At 26.7% G+C, this 27,450-nt stretch overlaps 1 protein-coding gene across 2 annotated transcripts; it reads right to left on the bottom strand.

The window, feature by feature from the left end:
* Positions 1–276: 276 nt before the first annotated feature.
* On the bottom strand, positions 277–16,784 carry LOC113553637. 2 transcript variants are annotated; one of them, XM_026957072.1, is made up of 7 exons: positions 16,563–16,784; positions 8,047–8,271; positions 7,115–7,360; positions 1,633–1,699; positions 1,395–1,556; positions 671–779; positions 277–505 (listed from the first exon to the last, which is right to left on the bottom strand). In XM_026957072.1, the coding sequence occupies exons 1-7, from the start codon at positions 16,687–16,689 to the stop codon at positions 377–379; spliced, it is 1,065 nt and encodes a 354-aa protein (XP_026812873.1). In that variant the 5' UTR covers positions 16,690–16,784; the 3' UTR covers positions 277–376. The 2 variants fall into 2 exon arrangements, with proteins under 2 accessions (XP_026812873.1, XP_026812874.1); XM_026957073.1 differs by lacking the exon at positions 8,047–8,271 and having other exon boundaries at positions 278–505; positions 16,563–16,782.
* Positions 16,785–27,450: the final 10,666 nt, after the last annotated feature.

The following is a 27,450-nucleotide window of genomic DNA, read 5'->3' as shown; positions in this document are numbered from 1 at the left end:
AAAAAAATTTTCGGGGGCCTTTTCCACGAATTCAGTCAGTGGCCGCGTTGATATCATGCGCGTTCTGCAGAATTACGCATATACATGGTCCCAATTCCATATTATGTAATATTATTTATGTCCTTTTATATCCATTCCACACAATAAATTGTTTTGATTTATGTATATATTATATATTATATATATATATATATATTTATATGTATATATAAATATACTAATATACCATATTGGTAGAAAAACAATAATCAAAATAAATAGGTAATAATAAAGTATTAAAATTAAAAAAAAAAAAAAAAAAAAAAATAGTGTTGTTTTGACGTTTTGCATCTATAGACGAATGTTTTATAGGGTGGTAGGCGATTAGTTATCTATATTACGGGACGGGTACTGTTGGTATGACACCATTTCCCGGAATATTGTCTTTACTAGTTAAAACAGCGTTGGGAGATGCTGGCGTGTTGTCGTCCAGGAACAGCGGATTTTTCACTTCCATTTCTCCTGCCTGAAACACGAACGCGTACATCCATCATGTTTAATATTTTGTAGGAAACACCCAAAAATATAATACGTTTAATATTAATAAACAACAGATAATAGTATCCTATTAAAATACGTCCAATAATTACGTTTTTCTTCTATAAAACTATATTATTAAAAAATAACGTACTGGTGCTAATCCTGGGCATTCGTAAACTGTGTAATCGCCTTCCTCGTTATCGTCATCGCTGTCCGGATCGCTGACTGAACCGCATCGACTTTCTTTGACCGTATTGTTCCTGCGAAGCAAACGATTATTTTATTTTTATTATACCATTATTTCACTACTAATACACTTTTGTTTTTTACTTTGCAGACATTTTATTTTGATTAGAAAAATACTTGCTAATTTTTGCATTTATTCTACAGCGAAATACGTGAAATTTAAGATTTTCATTGATTTAATTTTCAATAAAGTGGGCGTGTATATTACATGATATAATATAATCCATTATTATTTAAATATTATTATATACATTAAACATTGCATAACATCAAAGGGTCCGATGTTGGAAAGTTGATTCGCATTAACCGATAATTCATACAAAACGATCAAATAAACATACACAGTAAATTCAACTGGGATTTGAGATTTTGTACGATTAACCTATATGGTGTGTTAACCGACAACGCACTAAACGATTTCTACTGTATTAATGAACTATTAAACTGTAATAATATTACGACGAATTGACTATGTATTAAATAAAAAAAATATTTGTAATTCAAATATAATAATATTAATAATCTTCAAGCATGTGTGTTATATTAAAAATCAAAATACGTTTTAGTTGTGTGTTTTTTCTCAGCAATGCCAAGAATTTTATACCTGCGGCAATGGTATTTTTACTCACGTTTCCATAGCTATTATCTGTTGTTTCTGGTGTTGATAATGATACATTTGGGCAGACTGTGCCAAGCGCCGGTCGCCAGTGGGTGACATATCTTTATTGGGTCCAGTGATACCGTACGCAGGGTACTCTATATCTGCAGCCGCCTTGCTATTCTTTTGCATTCTGAAATTTCATATGAACAAACGTGATAGGTTACAATCGTATGAGGTCGGAATATTTAGTTTCGGGCAACACATACCTATAACATGCTATGGACAATATGAGCAGGACGACCAGGACGGCTAGACCGACTCCAGCAGCTTTGGCTGGAAAACAAAAATTGAACAAATATTATAATCAGTTGTCGACAAAATGTGTATTTATAGTTTAAAATAATATGATACATAACGATAAGTCGATAAAAGCAAACAACATTCATATTTAAGTACTTTTAATGTTTATATTTTTGTATGTTATTAAATGTGTTGAGCCGAATTTGTTTTTGAAAAATGTCAAATTCCATACACTCCTAAATTCTTATCAGTGGTAAACATTAATCTTTGACGAGCACGAGAATTATTAAAAACAATGAAAACGCATAAAATATAAAATTCACGAAAAAATGTAATAGGATTTACAAAATAAATGTACATACATTTATTCTTAAAATCATATGAATCCATATACCTAATTAAAATGTCAGTTCAAAACATTACACAGTCTGTTATAAATGCATATGCCTTTGAACATTTTTAAACCAATATACGCACAAATAAAATCTATAAATAAATACATACATTTAAAAAAATATATATAATATATTTTGTGTATTCAATTTTGAAAATGTGTTTTATTCAATATTGATTATTGAATGGATATGTAACTTGTTTGTGTTTACCTAATAACCCGAAGACCATAATTATAATATCTAAACGTAATATTTAGTATTAAGTACGGATTTACAATGCAGTAGAAAGGATTCAGATATAATCATCCGTCCAATAGAGTAATCTGTCAAACTTTACCGCTGTCGAACGGTCTCTATAAAATATATGCGAAGGTACATTAAATATAGATGGTACATTATAATATGGCATACCGGCGACGCATCATTTTCCAACACAAACATCATTTATGACACGCATAAGTATCGAAAACGTATTGAAAAACTAAAAATCCATTAAAGAGAGTTAAAAACATTTTTAGCGGGTCTCAAATGCATAACAGATTTGTTAAGATTAATTAGGTTTAATCTAACTGTTTGGCCTTTTTTAAATGACAGTTTATTAATTAATTGTTGACCCGCTTGTAATAATATTTAATATTTATCATTTTGTGAATACACTAACTAAATTACCGTAAATTTATACTATGGATTGGCGTATTTTTTTACGTCTACGTAAACGTTTACCTATATTTATATAAACTATAAATATAGTTTGTATTTTTATTTCTAAATCATTTTTAATATTTTTAAAAATACATAATATATCAGTTGAATGTCAATATTCAGCACAGTTGTATAAAACTAAACATAATTTTAGAATAAACCATAAAATCGTTTGAACATAAATAACATTTAACATTTTAACATAATACCTAATATAAAATATAGTATATCCACCTAGTGTAAACTTTCTATCGGGAAAATAATAATTTAAAATTGATTAAAATTATTTTTGCTTATAAAATGTGTATGATAGTATACAAATGTCGGTTCAAAATCTTTTAATTATTTATTATACACAGGTGTACAACGCCACAACTGTCGAGAGAACTAATCTAGCTAAACACTGAAATGTTATACATCTCTACTTCTTAAATGAGCATTAGATTGCATTTTGGGATGATGAGAGGAGGCTAGTATTATCCAAAGTAAAGTGGATCACAACCAAATTACAATTAACATGGTTCACTGATGTATATACATTTCTATTTGCAGGTGGAGTGGCGGGGAGGTGAGCTATGCCACTAGAAGCCCACTGAAGCCCACTCACTTCCTTATCACTTCTTTACTCATCCCTATTCTCTCAAATCTTAAATATACGCATTTAACTAGTTATCACCTTTCAGGAACTACTATATAAGATTTCAAAACTGTTTTACGTGCAAGTCTCTGGTTATCACCGATATTACGAAGTTAGTGGATTGCATGGAATCGTGACTGTAAACAATGCATTATTTTTGCTTTTTATAAAATTATGACAACAGAAAAATATTGAATACATTTTAAGGACATGTGCATTTTTGATCTTTTATATAATAATTTGTAAATGCCTACGACTTACATTATCAAATATTTTGTATTCGCACGATTGTACACGAAATTTTATAATTTTGTACCTACCAAAGTTAGGTACTAAAGTTAAGCTTACTGCATACAGTATGTGATGGTAGTCGTGTTGCACTGGTATTTCTTAAAATGTTTAAAATATTGAAAGATTATACAAGCAGAATTTTTTAAAGTTATGATTTGGCAATACCTACATTTTAATTTAGACCATGATATTTAGTGAGAAAACAGCATTTATGTTAAAATCAATTTGTCTAATTGAGATTGTATCAAACACATATTCGAAAATATAGGTTTTTACTTTATATTCAAACACAGGTTTATTTATCAAAATATATACTTGGGTTTTAAACAATATTATAATTTTAAAAATTAGATTGTACGTGTATCTTTTTAATAAATTAGTGTCATATATAACATTATAATTCATAAAGATAACTTAAATCAATTTAAAATACATTAATTTATAAGAACACCCGAACATAGGATATCCCGTTTTGCCTTATTTGTACTACTCTCATATACGTCTAATGAAATCACGAGTGAAGGAAATGAGATTCCCGTTTCCATTAAACTATTAAAGAAAACTTTTTATTTATTCAAGTAACTATAAAGAAAAATTTACATATACTATCATTTCACAGTGCACTTTAAAACTTAATAATTAGCACCTCCCCGAAAATTGAAAACATTTCTTAAATAGGTATATGCATAAATCTAGCAATTAAAATCACGAAGAGTATGTTTATTTTTGTAGAAATAGAGTTATTCGTTACCTGGCCAGAGGAGTATATATACGTTTTGTGTGTGATTAGAGGGGAAATAATTTAACATGTACAAAATTTAAATGTTATGAGGTACTAATAATACCGTAAAAAAATTATATGAAAAAATAATTTTATACAAGACTATCGTGTACGTCTGACGGAGCGAAAGCTCTATAAAATTTCAAATTTTCATGAATGAAAAAAAAAATTAAAACAGATATTTATTATTATATTGTTCTTGTGGTGAAAGTCTCTTTAAACTATCATTATTATATTATTTATATTAGCTGTTACGATTGTAACTATCGCGTTTTAGTATATTATCGTGAACCCAGGTGCTCAGCAATTAGTTATATTTTAATTTCTTATTGACTATTGAATATGGTTATCATATATTACCTACTTTATCAAATATTTATATTTCCACTCTGTATTAAATAATATTTATATATAACGTGAAATATGTATTGGGTATCTGTATATAATGAAAATATAACTGAGTTTTTTTATGAACACAAACAATAATATTATATTTTTAATCTCTTTTTAAAAACTTTATTTTACTGACATCCTCTTATGGATTTATTTTTACACGCATATGTTTTTTTTCATTCCTTTGAATTTGATTGATATGTTTTTAAAATTTGTTCAACGTTTCTGTATAGGACTTAAATGTTTGTATCAAGAGGTTGGAAAAATATTTAGTCAGCCCCTTTGAGATTAATATAAGTTGTTTTCATTGGAATTTAAAAAGAAAAGTTATAAAAGTCACATAATATATATTGAATATAGAGTTATCATACATTTTGAAAACGTATTGAAAATTAAGACGTAAAATTAGTAGAACTTGCAACTTTAAAATGTTATATAAATTTAATTTTTCAAAATACTCATACCTATACATTTTAATATATATTTATTCTATGAAAATATTCCAATCGTTCAATGATAGTAACGTCGGAATTAACAGATAGTAACGTTATTATAAGAAAAAACAATTAAAATAATTGATGTTTGTTTTTATTTTGAGCAAAAATTAGTTCAACAACCCTATATAATCAAATTATCAATAATTACATAAATAAATTAAAATACCTTAACAGATATAAGTCGATAGACCATACATGTATAAAGCCTCCACTTAGAAAAGTATTGTATAAACAATATTATATTATTATATCATTAAATTAAAATTTAATAAATCCATTACAGGATCACACTCAATAACGAGATACATATTTATTTATTTACTATATGACAAATTGTATTTTATTAATAGATGTTATTTTGATTAAAGGCATTTTAATATTTTGTATATATGTATTATGCATTTAAGACAATAATTAATATCGGTTAAATTTATTAAAAGATTTAATTATACATATATCTGATTGTATTCTAGCAACTAATATATGAAAATTAAAATTGTTGCCATTTGTTGCTTTTAGTTAATTATTTATGCAATTATTAACTGTCATAATAATTTGTACGGCTGTACAATTATAATTTTACAATCCACACGAATTTTAATATTGTACAAATATTTATGATTGATTATTTATTTGACTAAAAAAATACTAATTATCTGTTTTAATATAAAATATATAAAATGATTCATTATATATATTATATATAATGAATCATTTTATTTAAACATAATTTATACTAGGTATAAGGTATAGGTACTTTTAGTGAAGCTGTTATTTCAATATAGAAGTTTATTAATTACTATTTAGGAATAAAAATACTTCTTTCTTTCAAGGTTATTAAAAAATAATTTGATTGAACTAAGTACTATTTTTAATATTTTAAAATATATCTTACATTTGAATTTTAAGTAAAATAAAATAAATAATTTTTTTGACAGGTTCTCGTAACTTTTGGTTTGAAAATGTGGTTTTAGACAGTTCTAAAATTACTTAAAATCAATTTTAACTGAATATATAAAGTTTTTTCATTAAAATTATTTTTTTGTTTAAATTTTGCTTTTTATGTTTGATAAATTACAAATTTAAATTAATATATTCTTCACTGAGGTTAACGGAAATATATGTTACAATACCGGGTCTCTTTATCTTATATTCCTTTCTATAAAGGTGAGTTTCAAAACTAAAAATTGAATTATATTAACTGATAAAAAAAAAAATAAAGTAATTTAAAAAGATATTACCACATCCAAAAGTGTTTCGGTATAGAAGGGGTGGAGGTTTATCTCCAACACCTTTAGGCCGCAATAACCGACTGTCTGATTTTTAATCTTTATTCATTTATTATTGCTGTTAAATAAATCCCACTCTGCCTATAAATATATTCTTTGGCCACTAGGCCATTTATTTTGTTGCTGTATTCATAATAAAAACAATTACATTCAATTAAAATATAACGAGAAATGTGTAACGTTGAGTAATTCACATATCGTGTATATTGGAATATTTAATGAATGTATAAATGATTGATGTATACGAGTTTATAAAATTTGTGTACTTAAGTTTTGTGTGTTATCTATTTTATTCTCAAGATATATGCGTACTATAATATATGATTGTAACATTTATAATTTATAAGTACCTAATTATGAATTGAAATTAATGTATTATCGTTTGCATATATCTTCCTAAGCTATTTGAACGGTTATTACTGGTGATACTCAAACAGAGAGCCACGAATAACATTTTACGTACCAAAGAAATAGTAATCGTCTTGGCTGAACCTCGAATGAGTTGAAAATGGCATAACGTGCATAAAAGTGTTCTGCGGTAAATCCATAGATACTTCACTGTTGCTCGTATTCTCGGTGGTGACCTTTGATGTAACATATCCGCTTGATCCGTACGAAGAATTATCTTGTACTTCACTGCTTTTGGTACTCAGCTTTTTATGAAATCTACGGATCCCATGATTTGGTGGTTCTAAATTATTGGAAAAACCTTAACCACAAACAATACGTGTTACAAGAAGTCATTAATAATAATTCAAATATACTAAATAATAAAATAAACATAAGACTAATTTACTGTGCATTTAATTAAATAGTATATAGAGGATTTAATATTGTCCTTATTATATTTAGCATTATTAAAAAGCGTATAATTTTACAAAATATATACATTCATAAATAATTATAATAATAATTTTGAAAACTCGGACAAATATAAACGCATGCATTTAAAGTAAATAATAATATATAACATAATAATAGTGCTAAACCACAGATCATAATAATGATTCGTTATTGAAATATTTATAAACTATATTTTTCACCTGAAAATAGGTTACACTATTATTCGAGGTCGATCAATATGTCATTTTAGAGTTGTTTTATCTACCCCGAAGATGAAAGTGCACCACTCAGTTTAATACATTAAAATCTGTGGTCATACCATTAACAAGTACTAGATACATTAGTTACGAAACATAAAACAATATAATTTACTATTATAAAAAAATATAATATCTATATATATTCACTGGAAGTTAAGGATTTCAATCATAACTGTGGCTTAATCGTGATCTATAAAAGAAATAAAAAAAAATACTAGTGATACGACGCCATGCATGAAGAAAAAAAAATGTAGAGGTACTACTCAAAAGTTGACCACCACCGACTAACTACCTGATTGATGGTAACGACGATCGTTGGGCAATAGGGCGAATGGGATTTCTTGATTGCCCGTATTTATTTCAGGTAGATGCGATGCCAGGTCGTATGTAAACGCCTGTTTATTATCGTCTATCTGATCGAGGGGAATCGGATACGAGTCTTGAAGATTATTCTGCATCCTATAGCTTTGATCCTTGATAATTTTTGCCAACTGATCGATTATAAACTCTTTTTCGTCTACACATATATACATACATAAAAACATTAACCCAACATTTATTTCAATTAGAGTTTTAGCGTTACTGCAAAATATACATTTAATACACACTTTACACATATATGCTACAGTTATATATTATACATGAAAAATATTTTCAAAAGGGTTAATAGTTTTCAAAATAATGATTATGATACGTTAAAAAAAAATCACTCTGTATAATATATTATCATTGTTATCATTTTTTCGCGTACTCAACCGGATATAGATATATGTACAGACAACTTTATTGATAAAAATATACGTGTCACCATGAGGCCCTATCACCTAAGACCATAACTATCGAAAAAATATTATTAAAAAACGTGATGATAATATGACAATAACCTTCGTTTTTTATTTTATTATTTTGTATATATACGTAAAATAATTAATGCTTGCCAATATTTTTTCTCAATTTTGCAATGTTTGGCTTGTATTATTGATCCTGTTTGTGTACACAGCTGCAGTCAAAAAGACCCGATGACTACATTATTTTTCAGTCATATGCCAAATGGTTCTAGATGTACATACGATAGTCGATAATAATATTGTATTTTTATATCACTGTAGGTATTCAAATATTCAGATAATCAATGTTATTCAAGTAAAATTAGCAAATTTTATAATATTGTCTTGGTATACACAAACTTAACAAATTATCTCATCAAATATATTTTAAAATAGACACAAATACAGAACACATTTACAACAATAGTATAATTTGTATGCCATTAAAGAAGTTTTAACTTTAAAAAAGTTATCATATATTAATAGAAAAACAATTTTTATTTTTCTTGATTAGGATTCTTAGATTTCATCATTTTTTATAACCACATAAACTTATATAAATACAACTAATAACTTGTAATGTATAATGAATAGTAATAAATAGTTAATTTTAATAATATTCAACATTTAAGATTCATAAATTATGTATATTTTTTTTTATACCAATAAATCATTTTTAGTAGCCAATGCGAAAATTGTATTTATATTTACAATTAAAAATATCTAATGTTGTTTATAATTCATTACTACAAAATGATTATTTTGTGTTTATGTTGAGTGATGAGTGAACAATATAAATTATTTATTATGAAACACACATACAATGATATAAATAATATGTATTATAATAGTATGTATAACTTAAACTATTTACTATTACTTAAATTTATATTATTATTTATACTTAGTCTAACTAAAAATACACTAAAGATTAAGTTTGTAAATTGATTTTATTTTTTTATTATTATTATTATTTAATTTTTATTATAAATTTACGTTAACGTGCTGAAAAGATTTTTTTTAATAGAAATACTTTGATTTTATAAATAATAATATATACCATAATCATGTATTATGTTCGGTAATTGTAAATAATAACGGCTAAAAATATATGAGCAGTGTTAACCTAGATTCGAAGAAATAACTTTCAACTTTCATCTACACAATAATTATAATAATTAATGATTTAAAATCAAATAAATATTACTTTTTATTTCTATAGATAAACACAACATTTTTTAAATAGTTGTTTATAAAAAAAAAAAACCTAAACCTACAAAGAATGTTTGCATAAAAGACTTCAAAAATCGTATACAATTTATATTGTCCGAAAACACATAGGTTATTAAAATCTGTTAAATGTAATATGAGACATAATAAGAAGGGTACATAAAATAATGACAATGGTTATACGGTTATGTATGTTATACGAGTCTTGTATTACAAGATATTAATTTGATGAAATAAAAACAAAAACAATTGATAAAAAATGTATGTTAAAAAGGTATATTATGTACCTGCTTGAATATAAATAAATAAACTTGTCAATTTAAATAATTAACAAAAAAACAATGTCTACCTACTCCACACGTACACAGTTTTAAGTAAATTTCAAGGCAATTTGTCTATTTTACGATTACAAGTCATTCGCTGTTGACAGATTATTTTTTTTTTTAAATATTTTGACTTTTTTTAAGTAATTTATAGATATTTTATAACTTCGATTTTTTTTTTTTAAACTTGAAGTTAATTTAAATAATGACGATTTTTGTTATTTGGTAATTTGTTGTGGTATACAAATACTATTTGTAGGTGTCGAAAAACTGTTAGGTAATATTACTTTATTTTATATATTTTAACACACAATAACGTTTTCAAATGCAATGTTTTCGGCAAAATTTAATTCAACCTTTTGTATTAGATACTAATAGAAAAATTTGTTACTTTAATAGAAACACAAATATACCATAAAAATATACTTAGTAGGTAACGTATACTGACCGTCACCGTTTAGAATCGTTTTTCGTTTGCAATAGTTTATCATTGAATTCAAATTTAACAAATGCATATTATAGTGACTTTTTCTCAATGACAAGGTACAACAGAACGGTTACCCACTTTTCCCCTTTTTTTTAATGACTAGCTGTTACATTGTTAGAATTCGATTAACAACAAAGCATTATGTGATGTAATTTAAACGTATTTTGGATAAGTACACATAATATTTGATCGATATTGAAGACATTATCGATGTCATCAAATAAGTATTTGTGATTTTTAAATAAGCACCTAATTCAAATTTGTATTAAAATGTGTAGTTTTATTGTGTTTGTAGTCTTTGTTGTTGTATACACATTTCATTATAAAACACCTGCCATTGTATTTCTAATTTCCATAAGTAAAAACCAGTGGGTGACACTATGACAGTCGCGGACTATACTTACTGCTATACGTTAAGTTATGAAAATGATTGTATTATTTTAGTTATAGGTATACTTTTTACTACTAATCATGCCTGCATGTTGAACATAATGAATTCATAATTGTTTTAGAAAATATCCGTGTAACTATTAATTTTAATTAATTTCTTTTTCAGTTATTAATTTTTATATTTAATTATTTTGTACGTTTTAATAGCTTAGAATGTTCAAGAATATTTAACTACAGTTTCATCAAATGTTATTCGTAAGTTTGTCAACCTAATATTAACATACCTATATAATATAATAACCAAATATTTAATTTAAAATATAATATTTATTTTATTGTAATTTATAATTACTAATTATAAGCCATTTTGTGATAAATTACAAAATAGATTCACTTGGAATTCAAACTTAGTATTTATATGACATTAGGTTAAATTATATGTATATTGTTTATTGTATACTTTTATTTAATGAATAACAATAATCAATTTATTGTACGAAGATGGTCAGAAGAAATTGATTATGTCCGATATATTTATATATACCTACAATTAAAACGTTATAGTTTTTCAACGAGTTTAGTTTTCAATTTAAAACCATTAAGTTTAATAATTTAAAATATTAAATTTTTACAATAATTTAAAAAGTAATATAATTAATTTTGTATTCCAATAAATAATATAAAAATTCTAAAATAAAACACAAGACTTCAATAACTAAAGAGAGCAAGTAACTTTAAAAAAAATATTTTTCTTAAAACTTTTAGGTAAATACTTATTAAAATTCACCTATGTCTTGTAATAAATATAAGACATGCAATATGTGTATAAGTATAAGATGTATCTGCCTGTGTGTTTAACATAAAGAACTACAAAATTTTATAACCATAAACCAAAAATTAATTCGTCTATGTCATTTTTAATTAATATTTTAAAAAAAATCAATTATTATATAATATTGATAAATATTGACAGTTTTTTTAAAAATAAATAACAGTAATATTGATTAATAAAAGTTATAATTAGTTATAAACTTGTAGATTGTACATTCTGTATATATTTTTTTAGACCTATACCTTCGTCAATATACAGATTTTAACTGATTCAGTTACAAGTACCTATACACTTGGAAACATGTAATTATTCATACCTAGTCGAAGACGTTAAGTAATCAAGTTATAAAAACTTTCTATAGTAAATTAATAAATATAATAAGTATAGGTATGTATTATTTTTAATTTAATATGATTAATTTTAGATTAAATAACTTTATAATGCTACAGTTAATATGGTTAAAATTATTTTTCAATGCGACCACGCCAATAAACTAGTTAAGCGATAATTAATAATTATTATTATACTCTGTTTTTGTATAAGGTAGATTACTACGTAAAACCGTATTTCATATAAATGAATTAATTATGTTTATTTTACTTGTTTAAAATCTGTACAATATATAGTTAATTAAAAACAATATTCATCATTCATAAATATTCAAAATTGTTTTTGTTTTTTCTCCTCAATTACTAATAAGTAATACGACTATACATTATACTATTATAGTGATATTGTATAGCAGTTACTGATGAAATGTTATTTATTAACATTATAAACTTATTCTAAGTTACCTATCAAATAAATACTGTGAAATTTAAACGTTTATAGTTATACGATTAATGATAATCTACGAGTTGGCTACCTATATACAAAATAAAAATAAATTATTTGTGTTTATCACTTATGAGTGAGAAGTCTAAGATATGTTCTTGATTAAGATCGGTCGTTTTAGATCTAAAGTTTTAAGTTAAATTTAAACCTTTAAAAATACATAGACATTTACAAGAAATATCCAAAATGTGTTAGTGTTTTGTTCAAATACATTCTTATTGAAGTTTGTGAATAATACAAAATAATAAACCTTTTCAGTTTGAAGTTTTAGTGCCCGGTGTCGGATTTAAAATTGACCTATTAATATCAACTACTATTATTTGCTATAAATGAATGTTTTGAAATCTATAAGTATCAGTGAGTTACAGGAATGTGTAATTTTAAAAGTGCCAAATGTACAAACATTTGAACAATTCATGGAAGTATTGTCTGCAGTTAGGATTAAACGTTTATACTAGCTATATACGAGACATAAAAGATTATAAACTTATTATTGAATTCAAGAGCACAATACATTATATTATGCTTCAGAAAGTTTGAGTTTTAAATTACTATTTAGTCTCCTTTCTATAAAAAAAAAAATAAGGATAATATTGGAGTAAACAATATTTTTCTAAGAAAAAATCCCTATTGTTTTTGATTTATTATGAAAAAAGTGTTCCTATACATGTAGTCCTTCATTTAAAATTGTAAATCCGGAAAACAAAAAAGTATCTTAACATGAATTTATATTCTGTTTATATTTAAAAATGTGTACTTAATACTTTTCTATTTGAAAAAAATAGTTGTTTTTTTTTTAAAATTAAACATTCGTAAATATTAAGTATTAATATAATTGTTTTTTTTTTTTAATTAACTGTAGAGTGTAGATACATGAGTACATTTTATGATTATATACATTTATTTTCTATAAACAAATTTGCAATAAATAAGTTATATGTTATAAATGTTAAGTTAATTGTTTTTTTTCTAATACATTTTTTTATAAAGTTAAAAAACAAAAGAGATGATCACAGATACAAATTGATAGGTGGTGAAATCGATAAATTCCCATAATTTTAATATTATATCAATTAATTGTTGATATACCTAAATAAAACTATTAGTGTTTACTGTTTAATCATAATTTTAATATTATCTTCAGCGTCATACAGTATATATATATATGTACATATATGTATATTGTAGTCCAGTTTGAATTGAACATAATAATGTCTAACGATTAAATGCTATGCTCTTATACAAATTGAAATCATAGATATATAATTCAAAATCATCATGATGAGTGGATCGTTTATTTTCTTCTTAAAGTATAGCTATCACTTATTAATCATAAAAATTAAGTATTTGCGAAGAAGTGATTATCTTGAAGATAGAATTTAAATTTATGATAATAGTAATTAGTAAATCAATGATAATAATATTATTAATATATTTATACCACAGAACGCGGTATATACAAGTTTTTATAGAAAAAATATGTCAACACTTAACTTTTGACAAAGCACCAGTGAACTTAATCTAACCCAAGGTTAGATATTTAAAAACTTTGTTTAAGAAATTTCGTGTTAGTATAAATTTTCAAACATAGCATTATTTTTGTAGTGATACATATATTTTACTATAAATAAATTATGATAATACACCTATGGCTTATTCAACTAAAATAATTACACATGCATTTTTTTCAACTTGCAAAAATTACTTGTAGCATTGTGTAAAATATCTATTAAATAATTAAATTCTAATGTCTAATACCATTATTCCATGGATCTCAATAATATATAAACTACGTTTTAATTAAATTCATTCACTGAAAAATCAATTGGATTTATCGTCCACTGAATGAGTTTTTATTAGTTTGTAGTTGTGTACCGACAATGGTCGACAAGATAAGTAATGCAGGTACATTAATATATTGTATATATTATATAGTATATATAGGTGCAATTGTTTACTCTTATTTGGTATTGCAATTTGCAGTGATAGGTAGTATTCTTTATAATTAATTTTTTTTCATACCCCATAAAACTCATAATACTCATTTATTACTACACTATATTGTACAGATAAATTAGCAAATAAAACTAAATTTTATTTACTGCAGTATCAGGAGATATAATATGTATTAGGTACTATAGTTATCAGCTTTATAGTAAATTTTTAACTAAATAACTAATATTATATAATATTACTTTGTATAATATATATTATACAAATTCAGAAATGTAATTGAACTATAGGATTACACTTGAATTTTGAAAATAAGATACGTACTGCGATAGTTAATATTTTATGAGAGACTATTTAAAAATGAATTCGGGACCATTGTTCATAATTTATGAACAATTTACGTTTATGTGAACCACACACGAACATTTTTTAATCCACCAATCCACCTGTGTACTGTGTTGCTATCAGCTACTATAGTGTTTATTAGTTGCTTGATGCGCAATATAATAAATATATACATTATATATATATCTATTAATATATTATATTATTATCATGGGTATCGTGTACACGAATATGTTGGAATAACGTTTTGTCTTAAATGTATACTGCACGCACAATAATATTATTGTTGTTTCCTTGTACTTTGTATATTCTGCGCAGTGGTTATGACGTATACCTCCTACACACTTAAATATTCATATATTATATTGCATGTAAAGTATCTACTTGTACATTATAGATTTTCGACATTAATTAGGTGTATACGATACGCGTGTTACTATAAGTATATATCGACTGTCGGCGAGAGGATAAACGGTCTGCGCGGTAAATCGAATATTTATGTATTCTAAATCCCTGGAGTATGTGTAGATATACAAACGCCAACGAAATAACATCATAGTGTCGTTAAAATTAATGGGTTTAAATGCAGAGTCCTATACCACCGTATATCGTACATATTGTCGTGAATCTCTACATTGGTCACGAGGTTGATGTTTATATTTGTACCATCTGTTTCGGATACACTTAATTATACAATATTCCAATTATGATTGAATATATAATATATATAGACAAAATAAAAGGTGTTGTGACGTGAGTCCTAAGCCTAAAAATAAAACACGGTGCTCACATCTTCCCTCCCCACCCATAATAAGCAGGCATATATCGAAATGTGTAAGAATATTTACATTTTTTTTTTGTCAAAAACATATTACGGAATAGTTTTTACAGATTTCAATGTCACAAGTTCACGTAAGTACAATATGTGGCCGCTATTATCGGAATTTAAGCAAAGAGTGTAGTGACTTAATGCTATACCAACGTACCATATTGAAAGTCTACGCGCCAACCGAACAAAACGGGCGTAGAAGACTTAATAACTAATACAATAATATTATTATTATAGATTATATTATTAAAGGATCGCGCGATGACCTAGGGGAACGGCATTCACGCGGGGAAACAGGTGGCAATAAAACATCATTATTTCGACCGGAGCGGCGGCGGTGGTGACTTCTGCACGAAAGGAGCACAACAAGTGGCGAACGTCGAAATAATGGCGCGACGACGACGTGCGTTAATAAAAGTATAGTAATGCATATTATTAAAATTCGTGTACAACGAGCAACGGTGCAAGTACAACAGTCTATTACGATATAAATGTTATTAGAATATGGTAGGTATACGAACAAAATATGTTTGCCTACAACGTAAATTATAATTCACATGATAATATAGACAAAACGTTTTATACCCTGCAATATGGGGCGGCGGCGACGATAACACGATTATAATAAATACATTGTAATGCACGCATACGTATATTATTATTATTATTATTATCGACGATCGGTCGCGATCGCGATGAAGTGAGATGTTTTCGTTGGGGGGGGGGACCAGTGAAGGAGGAACTGATGGTCGACTTACCGTCCTGATACGCCTGATACGGCGGCGGTATGGCCGCGGACGACTTGTGAAACTCGCCGAAAAACGTACACGAGCACGCGAAAAACAAGACGACGTCGATCGTACGAAACGCGTACACGACCGACATGGTTGCGACGGCGGCGAATGTGTGACGGTGGTCGTCGTGTGACCGTCGGCGTTCGGCGCGCAGCTGTTACTGAACGCTGGCTACTGCGTGCGGTGTGTCGCTGCCGCGGTGTCGTTGTCGCGCGTCGCGCCGTCGCCGCCGAGCGCGCAAATAATAATAAAAACAATACGCCGCCGCTGCGGAGGAGAGGCGTTGGCGGCCGAACGCGCGCGCAAACGCGAACGCCGCCGACGCGGGTTTTCCCCGTCGCCGCTCGCGAATCGATAAAAAGTCCGCGGGACTGCTATACACGCACACACACACACACACACACACACACACACACAGATATATATATATATAATATACACTTCTACCTGCACCCCTACCCGTCACCGCCCCGTCATCGCATATTATGTACTTAATATATATACGTATAAGTATACGTATAAGTATACGCACGCACTCCCCCGTAAAGCCGTCAGTACCGTTATACATCGCGTAGGCTGGACGAAATCGATTATAATAATACATACATACGACGCGTGTATACATTATATATATATATATATATAATATATGCGTATAACACGCGAATGGGGTCTTACCGCGGTAAATTCCAACCCCACGCGACCCTGACAAAAAAGGCACGGCGGGGAGGAGTGCGCGACGCGGTCGAAAACGCGCGTAAATTTGAATTCGTCGGAACGGTTTACGTACAACTCGGCTACCCGTTTCATACCTATACGTGTATTACATACCAAAACTGCTAATCGGACAATTTTTGGTACTGTAGCCTATAGCTAACGTGTCGTGCGCAGTATGCGACTGTATAATATAAATAAACTAATTAGATTTTTACGTACCGCGTGGCTTCGGGTGATTTAGTGTGTATTGGTTTCGGCGAAACGTCAATAATATTATTTTCGCTGATGGAAAAACAAAACGTTTTTAATTTTATTGTGTTGTTGGTAAACAGAAATCAATTTAAAAAATATTTATATATGTATATATATATATATATATATATGTATATATGAAAAAGTGCTCGTTCTCTTCTACAAACAATGTACGTGATGCCTGCGACTGGGAACGTGCAAGTTAGTATAACTACAATTACTTTTATTGTACAAGACAAATAATATTTGCAATAAAATATGACGTATTATCGTCGTGTAAGTTTATATTGCGTCATAATATATAAATATTTTTAATAGTAAGTACAATAGTATACTATGCGCATAACTTTTATTTCAAAAAACTGCGTTCAATAACCACTGCAGCTTTGTCAAATATTATAGAAATTGTACAATGATTTATTATTATTTTAATACATTAAGACAAGTGCCTTCTTCTTGAATATTATTGTTTTGACAAAAAAGAGTAAAACAAATGATGTATTATTCACAAGTCCTATAAGCATAATCCTCATTGAGGCAAAACTATACATATAAAAATATACCATGTATATATTACATATTAGGTTATAGGAAGCATCAATGAATTTGGAATGTTTTGAGAAAAATGATTAATCATTAACTTTAATATTATATCGTTTATAAACGAATATTTGATACTCATATCGTACAGTGCGTTTGTAAGCCAACTGTATAGGCTTATAGCATGTAAAATTTAAACTATATTAACAAATTAGCGAAGTGGCATAAATTATGAATGTTTGCTGTTTGCCGTGCTTTGAAAATAATAAAAATGATTGACGTGTGATCCACTAGGATAATTGAATTAAATCCTATAATTTACCTTTTTGTTTGGTAATTAGATTTTATAGGTAAGTATAACATGAAACATGATTTATGTAAGGGATTCACCATGATCGTTTTAAATTTTTACAAGATAAATGTATACCTATCTCCTGCAAACCGTTTATAGTGTTATTGTACCTACATAACACCTACTCTGTTATTTGTTTTAACCATTCAAAATAAATAGCTGTTGACCGTTAACGTATATAATTTATTAATATTATTAATTATCGTTGAATTACTATTGTTTAACCGCAGTGTGTCAGTGAACACGGTATTATGTAGATACATAATATGGCACAAAAACCGACAATACAACGAGTAACTTTATTGTGTTTTCAGATTATTTTCCAAGCTATTAAGTTTTTTGCCTACATACTAATAATATTAATTATACATTTATGCACCATGTGAATGAAGCATCTGTACAGCATAATACAATATGAATTATAATATATTATACTTCAGACGTGTTATAAAACGGATTTTCGTTCAATACTCTCAGCGTGTACTATATCGTACAATATACTTATCTCAGCTAACAAGTACAGTATACTCGTAAATTAAAGTGTTTTATAGCATTTAGAAAAGCTTATACACACATTGTAACAAAAATATATGTTATATAATATTATGTGTGCGTGTGTGTGAGTGTGCATGTTCGTTCGCAAACACTGCTGGACATGTTAACCCCGCCGGATTGAAAGCGCCTTAAAATTGCTCAACAGCAATACACAGTACGCATTATGTCCATCGAACCGACTGTTTTTCCTTCTTATACAGAGTAACTAACGCTATAAGAATAGGATATAATATTATACAGACGATCACACAAAATGAGCAAATAATACACTCTTTCGAACAAAAACAAAAACATTCAGAGGGGAAATAATTGTTTTGTAATAAAATACATCTCGGGCGCTTAATCGTTTTATTCGACTCGTATATATATGTATAATAATTGTAGTTTAATACAGACCATACAGGGTGTATTATACGCCCCCGAGAATAATTTATTAATTAATATTATATATTTATATTTATATAATCGCCACAGCCCGCAGCGCATTCGATTACTCCTCGACTTCCTGTAAAAAGATTTAAGTAACGCCTCTCCTCGAATAATCGCGGGGGCGATAACGAGAGTGTATAAATACGAGTACTCGTATGAAATGGTATCCGCGTTTTTAGTGGATTTCCGTTGCGATTTCCATTGTTTTTAACTCATCATTCATACCTCTTTCCGTGTTAAACGTAGTTGTCCGCTTATCTGTATAATCTGCAGTATGCGTCATTATTTTCCGCACTTGTTTGATGAATTCGCCATTTTAGTATTTTACGTTTTTGTATACGTCTGCAGGTCAGTATCCGTATAATGCAGTTTGTCGGCAGTGCAGGTAGCGATGACGTTGGTGATCGATCTCCGCGGCCCGATTAACCTTATTGCTCTTTGCAACCATATTGAATCTTCGCAGTGATAACATTCTCAAAGCATACGTGGCACTAATTTATAGTACACGTTTCTGATATTTTATTACATATATTAATTTTATTAGAAATAAAAAAAAAAACACACACACTTGCACACATATTATATGAGTAAACAATTTTTTTTCGTTTACAATTTTATGTTTGGTTCAAGTGTGCATGTTTATTATATAATATATCAAATCCTGTACGTGAAAAGTGTATCGGCTAGACCGATTTTCTTACTGTTAGAATATAGTCGTTTTCATAAACGTTACCTATAGTCGTAAAGAGGCGCAAGATACTTCACAATACTTTACGATTACCTGCAGCCGATTACGCCCATCCTACTTTACAATTTTAAGTGTAATACAGTTAATACTAGATAGGCAAAACTGTTTCTTTTTTGGGGGGGAGGGAGAATAAATAAATGTAATGTGCTACCAACTAAAATGGATAGTTAATCCAATTAAACTATCTAGTTGTAAAAACTTCATAGAGAAATATACTAAACATTTTGTACAGGTAAACCAACTAAAATACTTAGTAACAACCACTAAAATAATAGGTCTTTTAACTAAATAATTAGGGTTAATTTAATAAGACAGTATAGTTTGACTAACTAAACTGATTACCTATATAAGTTTAGTAAACATCAATTCATTTATAGAAGTCAAAAGTTTAGAGTGGGCGGTACATGTCTGGAGGTCCAATAATACAATAAAAAAAAAGTAATAATAGAAAAAATAAAATGCGAAAAAAAACCTAGGGGATGATATGTAGAAAGGTGAATATAGATACAGTTAAATCATATCTATACAATTGTACATCAAGATCGAGACTTAAGAAAAGTGAAGATAGATAAAGGTTGCAAGAAATAGTTGAATCAGTGAGGTCCCTTAATGGGCTATAAAAGCTAAAGAAGAAGATATGAATTACGATTTGTGGATTTTAAAGTATCGTAATCTTATATTATGATCGATACTATTTTGATCTTCGATTTTTGAATCAACAACTATTTATTTAAAAATTGTACAATGTTTACATTTTACTGAAGTAAAACCCTTGGTGTCGTTATAATTGTAATTCTTATTTTAAAACAAAAATATTTAGTTTAGTTTAAGTTTAGTTAAATTCTTAGAACCGCATAACCGCTTGCAAAAAATATTAAAGGTCAAGTTGTTCCAAAAAATACTCTTGAAAAATTGATGACTAAATACTTTTTTAAGTATACACTTATATGACGAAAAGAAATGGATGCAGTCAATTCAAACATTTTAAAAGTTTCATTTATTTTATTATTATAATAAATTAAAATAATATACCTAATAAATTTCGAAAGAGAGATAAAAACAATAAAAAGCTGGGTGATGGAAATTATTCTGGTTTCGCTCTCTGAGGTACAGACAGTGGTGTATAGTGATAGTTTTTTTATTTAAATTATATTTTAAAGACAATTATGAACAAACTCGATTTTATTGTGTTTATAAAATACATTAAATTTTTTTTTTTTATTGTTATATTTACTTTTTACAAAAATCTCAAATATTGAAAATAAAAACCCCAAAATTACATTTTTTTTTTTATGAAAATATACACGCTTTTATTAAAATATGAATTAAAAAAAAAAAAATGACTACTTCGCGTAAATACTATTTCATTCGATACTAATTATCACCATGGTTACTATTATATATGCGGTAACGATGTACCATTATGTTAATCATTTAATACTTATAAACCGAATGCAAGTTTTGTTGTATTATGTAATGTAATAACAAATAACATAATAAATATATTATAATTTATTAATTATAACATATTACTGACAATTTCATATTAAAACAATTAAACATTTTAATATGTTTAAAATTATATTATAATATTCTAAAAACGTTTAATAAACACAATATTATTATAACAGCTATATTATTATAATAATACCTTATACTCGACTATAAGTAATAATACACAAATAAATCTTTAGAGAAAAATTGCAGGTATGCACTAATATTATACGTATGGATATAATATGATTATTTTCTAATTATGTGTATAGTAATAATAATATACAAGTACTTAATAAATAAAAAATATTAAAACTAAGTTAGTAAGGATTGTGGTTTTTTAATAGCTTCTCATACATATGTTGGAAGTTTCGTTGTAAAATTCCAAAAATTCCCTATTTATATATTATGTATTATTATTTATTTTTTATGCATATACCTATACTTAATATTTTAAATATTCCTCTGCTATTCAATATTTTGTTATAAAACAAATACATTTTTATAACTATTACTAAAAATCAAAAACAATAAATTTTTTCTAAAGTATGTAATCAAAATATCTGTTATTTAATAAAAAGGCAATTAATTAATTCATCAGTAATAAAAAAAATATTATTTGTAGAAACTTAATAATTTCTCTATATAAATTGTTTCTTTAGAGGCATTTTATTGAAAATAATTATATTTTTTTACCCATTATCTAATCTTTTATTATTGTCTTGTTAGTTTTCTTATTATTTAACTGTCCTAACTTAGAATGAATTATTGAGTACTATTAAGTTTTCAATTATTTTATTTCGATTCTCTATGCAGTAAACTGTCAACAATCACATTATATATATATACACACAACATATTATAAGCTGTCACTAAAGTATTAGATATATATAGAATACGAAGAAAATTAATTTAACCTCTTTTTCAGTTATTACTGGTTTTTTATTGTTATATATAAGTGTAATATAAATGAGAATGGTTAATCTAACATCACTTAAACCTATATTGGCTATTAATGATGACAAAATTTGTATTTTTTTTTAATAGAACCATTTTTTTTAAGATGATTTAATTTAACGATTAAATATATTAACTTTAACAAGCTATATAAAAGCTGGTTATTAAACGTACGATAAAAATGCATTAATAGTTAATACATTAGATTATATTAATGTATACTTACGTTTAAAAAGTTAATGATGCAGACTACTATAAGTATACTACACTCGTATTATAGGTAACCCAATGTTGCTTGACGTTAGCCGGTGAGTGATGGATGTTCTTAAACTTTATAAAAGATTAAAAAAATCTTTTAAATTAATATGGAAAAATGATGCATTTTCATCGAAAATTTAATGAAACATATGATGCTATTTTGCATATCAATTTAAATTAAAATCAAATCGTATTTATTAGTTCGATGATTATACATTTCTTCAATCTTAAAACAGTAAAAACTATCATAATAGCTGGTAATAAGTTATAAATAATAATATATAGATACAATATATTTATATATGTAAGTACCTATGTAACTGCATAATATATATCATTAAATAGACAACTGGTACAGGTGTTATAATCGATTTTCGCCAATAACGTGAAATTGTATAATATTAATGTTTAAATTTGATAAACAATTTTCAAAAATTTTCACTTTAAGTGGGCAAGTTTATGGAGCTATAAAACGGTTCAAAATGATTTAATTTGACAACAATAAAACAAAAAAAAAATTTAAAATATTGTTAGAAAGTCTTTTTTATCGAACACTTTTAAAACACTATGACAATATTAGATTTTAATTTTTAAGTATTTTGAATATCAGGGTAACGCCATTAGGTGACTTCCCCTCCCGTCAATCAAATCTCATCAAATTTAGTTATTGTATAACATGTAAATACAGACTTTAAATATATTAAATTTTGTTTCAATAAAACAAAAGTATTTTAAATTTACTAAGTATATATTTTACATAATTTCCATTATTTTCATAATATTATTGTTATGTGTAAGCTAAGAAATCTATTTTCGATACATACGATGGTTGAAAAATTTATGAACATAATATTTTTTATAAATGTTAAAACACTTTTATATAAATAGCTCTTTTATTATAGTTATAATAGTGAAATTTGTTATTTTTTATTCACATTATGGATTAATTGAAAAATTATAAATTTGTTGAATACATTTATTAAACATTATTTACTGAAGCCATTTCTTCAAAAATTGAAATTTACTTAAGCATAAAAAATTAATTGAAGGTACTGGTTCGTCAAGAAACCAAGATATTTCTAGATTTGCTAGTGGCTAATGTAACCATGTATCTAGTGGTTGTTGTCAATTCATTTAAATAAAAATACAAAAGTTGGATACGTTTTTTAAGATATTTTTTAATTGTTATGCTGTATGAGAAAGATGTACTAACTGAATTTAATAATTATAAACTTATTAACAATTTAGGTATAACAAGTAAAGTATAAAAAAAAATTTGTTTTATTTAAAAGAAACTTAGTAATAAATTAGCTAAAAATACTACAGTTTGTCATATAAGATATAAGTTCGGTATTATAAAATATTTATGGCGTAAAATATGTGATTTTTCTCAATATGCTTTTTTTATTTTACAAATAATATACAGATGTGGCCATTCTAGATCTAAATTCTAACTTTTTTAGTCCCAGTCCCGCTATATGTACCTAATCAGTAATCATACAAACTAACATTTTCCAATAGATTTAAATTTACTCTTGAATCCTTACTTGGACAATGATCCAATATAATTTTCGGAATTCCATATATAATACATGTGTAGTTATAAGGGATTATCAAAATAATATAATTTGATCAAAACTTATAGAAGTATTTATGGGATTAGATATGAAATTATTGAAAAAGTAATTTATTTTTTATTTACGTCTGATTATCCTTTCAAAATTTATTTTGGTATAAGAATATTAACTAAATAATTCTACTTATTTAATTATTATTGCTGACATTTTTATTCATCTAATGTATTGTTTATTTTATTTTAATGTTATCACAGTATACAATTAATAACTTAATGAATTATATAACTATTTGAATTCATTAAATAATGTCTATATATTATAAGTACAAGTATAAGTATAAATTATGATTTAATTAGTGTGATGTAATTTATCTTATGCATATGTAACTGTAATATCTTTATTTATGCTCGATCACGGATAATTATAATTAAAATAATAATAATTAATTTAAATATATTTTTAATATGAATTTATAGATAATTACTTTATTTAAAACAACAAGACAAACAAATAATATCGAATAATTTTCTTGTTAGTATACCTAACAATTATAAATAATTTTTATATTTAAAAATTATTAAATAGTTGAAATCTACAATTATTATTCTTTAAAGTATGGCAAAATAACAAAAACTGACTAAATTAACCACAGCAAGTTATTATTATTAAAGTGAAAAATTAGGTAACCATTCTGTTGTATTGTAGATATTATATTATACACCTCGTCTCTGTAATGGATGTGTTAAATTTTAATTCAATGATAAACCATTCAATAAAATTAAAAACAATCAATCTATAAGTATGTCTACAAAATAACTAACAATTTTAATGAACTTTTAATTCCTAGATAAAATCAATGTGATTTTAAACAAAATTATAAATAATTACAAAAAATATAAATAATTTTATAATAATTTATCCACGAATAATAATGGATAGACCTGTACATTTTAAAAAAGTTATTGTTAATCTCAAAATGTAATTAAAATTCTGTTCCTATGTTGAGTAAGATAATTGGTTATAATTTTATAAATATTACTAGCTAATAATACTACTAGCTAATAATATTACAAGCTAATAATAAAACTAATATTTATAACCAGTAGTAAAGTATATTTTTAGTTAGAAGTAATCTGAGCTAAAACGCACTCGCATAATAATTTTTTCAAATGATTTTCAAACCAGCCATTCTTAGGTCACAGCTGATGCTGTTAAAGTCTCAAGAAAAAAAAAGTAGTGCGTCAACAATTTTTCCTCATATAGTTGCTTTTACATCGAGAATCACGTAGGTATTATCTATCTATCTATTTATATATATATGTGTGTGTGTGTGGGTCGATAAATATCGTTTAATGCCAAAAATCACGTACGAATTAATCTGCAAAGTAAGAGGAAAAACAATTTCCTAGTTTATATTGTATAACTATACCTATACGGATATAAGCATCGACGCCAAAACGATTCTCTGGCATAACATATGTTACCTACCAAATATACTACGTTCTAAAATACTGATCGGCGATCACATGCACGTACATCATATTAGTATATTATTATTGTTATATAACCGCTAATACAGTATATTATGCTCAACTGCGTGTACCTATATTATACATAATATCATAAGAAAAACATATTTTGTATTGCATTCGTGTACTTATTTTGACATTTATTTTTTTGCAGGACATTAAACTTTGCGACAGCCGACGAACACTTATAATAGCATTACTATACAGAAACCATATTATTACTCGTAACCATAGTAACCGTTGGCACGTCCTACGCTGTATTCCCGCGTGAACCTCTCCATTTATACCCTGTTGCAAACGCGTCCGTTTCGAATTTTTTAAGGCGACATTGATTGTGACCCGGTATGATTATTATAACGGTGTATAAAGCGTAATATTATATGATATGCTTTAGGGATAATATAGGATTAGACACGTCTGTCTTAGTCTTATGGCTTTAGTAGAAATGCAAGAAAAAAAAATAATATTATCATCATCATCATATTTTTACCCTTGTATATACGAAGTATCCGCACTCTACAAGTATATTCGCGTAGTGTACTTTGAAAACGAAATCAAACGACTAATTTAGCAAAATTTTTCGTTTTTATTTTGAAATACAATCTGCACACTGTTTATTACTTTTACTTTTATTTATACTCGTACTTTAAAGCAGGGGGTCTTTATTATATTTTTTTCACAGTTATTGACATGAATCAACGACTCAATTCAATAATCAACAACCGAAATCTCATTTCTTTTTAGACATCATAAAAAAATGATAAAAAAAATCAAAGTTTATTAAAGTTCAAGGTTGTTAACCTAATAAAAGGTAGTTGAGGCAAAAGTGTTGTGAGCTTTTTTCGTTCATTAAAAACTGTGTGGGTTTGGTTATCCTTGTCGTGTGTACGAGTATACCTTCATATAATCTGTCATTTACCATTTACTATTATATTCTGCTTTACATCCATGTATCATTTATTCGGTAATACCTTCTACCTACTCCCTCTTTTCCTTTACGTTTACTTCGATAGTTCAATGACCACTCTCACTACTTCTGAGTCGCCTCTCATAAAATGTATTCACTATATTTTAAATTTTTAGCAGAGTGATGAATATAAAGATTTTATAATAAAGTAAGTGTATATTTTATTATCATTTTCAATAATTAAAAAACACTGAAAATAAGATCAGTTTCTAGAGAGATGGGCAGCTTCCCAAAATTCAGTTATCCGCAGAAAAAGAACTGAATGAAAATAAAACCCGTGCCGTTTATGATAAAAAATAGGAATTAATTTTGTTTCAATAATTAATATCTACCTACTAAAAGTCAATTTTGCATTAAATGTTTTATTTAAAAAAAAAGTAGACAAGTATTATATCACATAACTTACTTCATTGTCTACAAATTTAATAGATAGGTTACACTGTTATAGTCAATAATGAAATTTATTTATTTTCTACA

Source organism: Rhopalosiphum maidis, chromosome 2 (genome assembly GCF_003676215.2).
Source record: "Rhopalosiphum maidis isolate BTI-1 chromosome 2, ASM367621v3, whole genome shotgun sequence".
In the NCBI taxonomy this organism is placed as follows: Eukaryota; Metazoa; Arthropoda; class Insecta; order Hemiptera; family Aphididae; genus Rhopalosiphum; species Rhopalosiphum maidis.
The sequence above is the reverse complement of the archived record's forward strand: the minus strand, read 5'-3'. Positions and strand labels throughout refer to the sequence as shown.